Source organism: Cylas formicarius, unplaced genomic scaffold (genome assembly GCF_029955315.1).
Source record: "Cylas formicarius isolate icCylForm1 unplaced genomic scaffold, icCylForm1.1 PGA_scaffold_10__41_contigs__length_53128322, whole genome shotgun sequence".
NCBI lineage: Eukaryota > Metazoa > Arthropoda > Insecta > Coleoptera > Brentidae > Cylas > Cylas formicarius.
This window is the reverse complement of record NW_026844214.1, coordinates 30,512,749-30,516,133: the sequence shown is the minus strand read 5'-3', so window position 1 is coordinate 30,516,133 and position 3,385 is coordinate 30,512,749. Positions and strand designations below refer to the sequence as shown.

Sequence of the window (3,385 nt, the reverse complement as noted above, 5' to 3'; positions counted from 1 at the left end):
GGTTACGGGTTGAGAGTACTAAGATGATCTTTAGGACCTTTATAAAATAATAACAAATGTTAAAGAATTAAAATAAGACAATAAAAAAGGTACTTACTGATTTTTTGTACGAACACCAAACCACTAAGTTAGCTTCCACGTTGCACGAATAATACCAAAAACAACTACTGACAAAACAGAGAAAAATGAGATGTATTTATACGGTGCGAGAATACTTTCTAAAAGTTAACAAACGAAGACACCTCCACATGCGTTGCAACAAATTTTTCCCATTACGTTAATCCCACGGAGCAAATATAAAGGGGGCAATTAATTATTATTCTCAACAAGCAAAACAACTTGACATTTAGACTCGGCGCGTTTTGAAATTCCACATCCCATACGGAGATTGTAAAAAATGAAAGCAAGTTGGCCTTGATCTTTTGCGGCAACATACGTTCGTCCAACGTCCGAAGCGGTTGCGTTCCCGTGTGAAAGCGTGTTGACCTTGAGACTTCTACCTGCACGGTTGTCTGGCGACAACATCGCGTCTATTCAAATCGGCGTTGGTGCTTGTGGGTAGAAGACCTTTCGACTTTTAATTCAACCATGGAAGGGAGTGCATGTGTATAAATACGTTGCATGTGTATTATAGACTATATTCAGTGCAATGAATACAGAAGTGCGATGTCCATTTCCCTACGACCCTACAACTGGTAAGTTTTATATTTTAATTACCTTTATACAGTGCGCGTCTTTTCTTGTGGGTTTCAGTTTGGGTTATCACTTTTTTGGTTAGTTTCTACCTGTTTTTAAAATATGATACTCATCTTTTTTACGTTGCATAATAACCGATTTAAATTGAGTGTTTTTAATAGCTTTTAAATGACAGTGAATGGAAAAGGGAATTTTGGCTTTTAAAAAATAAACAATTTTTAAATTTGTTTCAAAAATGTTTTATTTTTTGTACTAAAAAATTGCAGTTTGCCTTTTTGACAATAATAATCGAATTAAATTGAGCGTTTTTAATATCTTTTAAATGACAGTGAATAGGGAATTTTGGCTTTTAAAAAATAAACAATTTTTAAAATTACTGAAAGTTTTGTTTCAAAAATGTGCGTTTTATGGGGAAAACGCGAAATATATACATATTTTTGTTTATTTTTTGTACTAAAAAATTGCAGTTTGCCCTTTTGACAATAATACACTTACATTTAAATGACAGTGAATTGAAACGTGAATTTTAGTATGCGCGTATAACTTAAAAAACAATTTTTAAAATTATTTGATAACCCCCCTTTTTGGAAGTTTTGTTTAAAAAAAAAAAATGTGTGTTTTATAGGAAACGCTACATATCATACTTTGTTTTGTTCTAGAAAAAATCGCGGTTTGTCCGTATAACAAGTCGCATATTATGTTGGCGCATCGCTTAGGGCGTCACATATTCAAATCACACAAAGAGTACCGGGGGTTAGAATTCCCGGTACGACATGAAACGACAAGGGAACATCACCAGCAGCAGGAGCAACCCGGTGGATCAAAAGAAACAAAGGAGCAGCAGGAGTACCCGGGTGGGTGGTCGACGGAGTGGGACGGCGAGGAGTGCACTTCGTATTTAGATTTCCTCCGGGAACGGGAAGAAGAACAACGCAAGGAACAGGAACAATGGGATGGTCGACTGAATCGACATAAAAAGAAGAAGAAACTCCTCGCCAGACCAATTTTATAAATAAAATAAAATAAAATGTATTAAAATTCAAGTTTATTTAATTATCCTCCCGATCCACCGCGTCACCGCGCCGCACCGTCACCGCCCTCTACCGGGGGGGCCTACGACGGTCGGAGCGCGCGACATCTAGCAGCGACGGGCGGAACCGGGGCAAAACAGGACGCTACACAAGCGCGCGACATCTAGCAGCGACGGGCGGAACCGGGGCAAAACAGGACGCTACACAAGCTGGGTGGGGGGCGGAGCGCACTCTGGTAGACAGGGGGACACTAGGACGCCACGCGCGGGGGGCCCCCGCTGCGGGGGGGTTAGGAAATTGAGGTTATGTACGGTTTCTGTTGCTTATATCGGCACTATACATCTACTTATGAGCAATACACAGTTCGGTTTCCGAAATGGGATGGGTACACGTGAGGCCTTGTTCAGCATGCAGGTGTTGGTGCAGAGATGCCGGGATGTGTCCGTAGATGCGTTTGCGTGTTTCATAGATTATGAGAAGGCTTTCGACACCGTCCAGCACAGTAAACTCATTGAAATACTAAGGAAACAAAACCTAGATGAACGAGATATACGAATAATAGCAAATCTATATTGGCACCAGAAAGCAAAAATAGTAGTGAACGGAGAGATGTCGGATGAGGTTCGAATCATGCGTGGTGTGAGACAGGGCTGAGTGCTGTCGCCTCTGTTATTTAACCTGTACTCCGAAAGCATTTTTGAAGAAGCATTATACGAGAAACACCAAGGTATTATTCTCAACGGTACAGTTATAAATAACTTCAGATACGCGGACGATACTGTGCTTCTCGCGAGTACGCTGGAGGACCTGCAGGAACTTTTGAACTGCGTGGCAGACAGAAGTAGGGAGATGGGACTCAAGCTGAACATCAAAAAGACTAAATGGCTAGTAGTAAGCAAACATAGAGATGTGTGGGGTGATTTGGAGTACGACGGAAAACCCATAGAACGCGTCCAACATTACAAATATTTAGGCTGCATACTTAACGCAGAGTGGGACAACACACAAGAGATAAGATCCCGAATAGAGCAAGCCCGGGGCGCCTTCGTTAAAATGAAGGCCGTGTTATGCAGCCGCGATATCGATTTAGCTTTGAGGATTCGCATTCTCAAATGCTATGTCTTTAGTGTGCTCATGTATGGGGCCGAATCGTGGACGCTGACCGAAACCATGTGCAGAAGACTGGAGGCTTTCGAAATGTGGACATACAGACGCATGCTGCGAGTCTCGTGGGTTGACAGAGTCCGAAATATAGACATATTAAATCAACTAAACAAACAAACAGAAGTCATACACACTATCAAAAAGAGAAAACTAGAATATTTCGGACATATTCTACGCAACACAAAGTACCAAATACTCCAACTCATTATGCAGAGCAAGATAGATGGTAGGAGAGGCCCAGGCCGTCGCAGAACTTCCTGGTTGAAGAATCTGCGGCAGTGGTATGGTGTTAGCGCCAGGACACTTTTTAGAAGAGCGGTGGACAAAGTCCAGATTGCGCTGATGATCGCCAACGTTCGATAGGACAAGGCACGCTAAGAAGAAGAAGAACGATACTTTCTTTTGACGGGTTATCAAACTCAAATCTGGTGGAGGTGGTCGTTCACATTTGACAGCGAGTGCATTAATATATTTCCACTTATATTCGGGATATT

The 3,385-nt window shown here is 41.6% G+C and overlaps 1 protein-coding gene across 1 annotated transcript; it reads left to right on the top strand.

The window, feature by feature from the left end:
- Nucleotides 1–496: 496 nt before the first annotated feature.
- Nucleotides 497–1,908, top strand: LOC132702603 (uncharacterized). Its single transcript, XM_060671357.1, has 2 exons — nucleotides 497–695; nucleotides 1,356–1,908. Exons 1-2 carry the CDS (start codon nucleotides 650–652, stop codon nucleotides 1,706–1,708), a joined length of 399 nt encoding a protein of 132 aa, XP_060527340.1. The 5' UTR covers nucleotides 497–649; the 3' UTR covers nucleotides 1,709–1,908.
- Nucleotides 1,909–3,385: the final 1,477 nt, after the last annotated feature.

Coding starts and splice junctions, on each gene's coding strand:
- LOC132702603 (XM_060671357.1), top strand. CDS start 650: ATGAATACAGAAGTGCGATGTCCATTTCCCTACGACCCTACAACTG. Junction 696..1,355: donor TCCCTACGACCCTACAACTG/GTAAGTTTTATA, acceptor GTTTTGTTCTAG/AAAAAATCGCGGTTTGTCCG.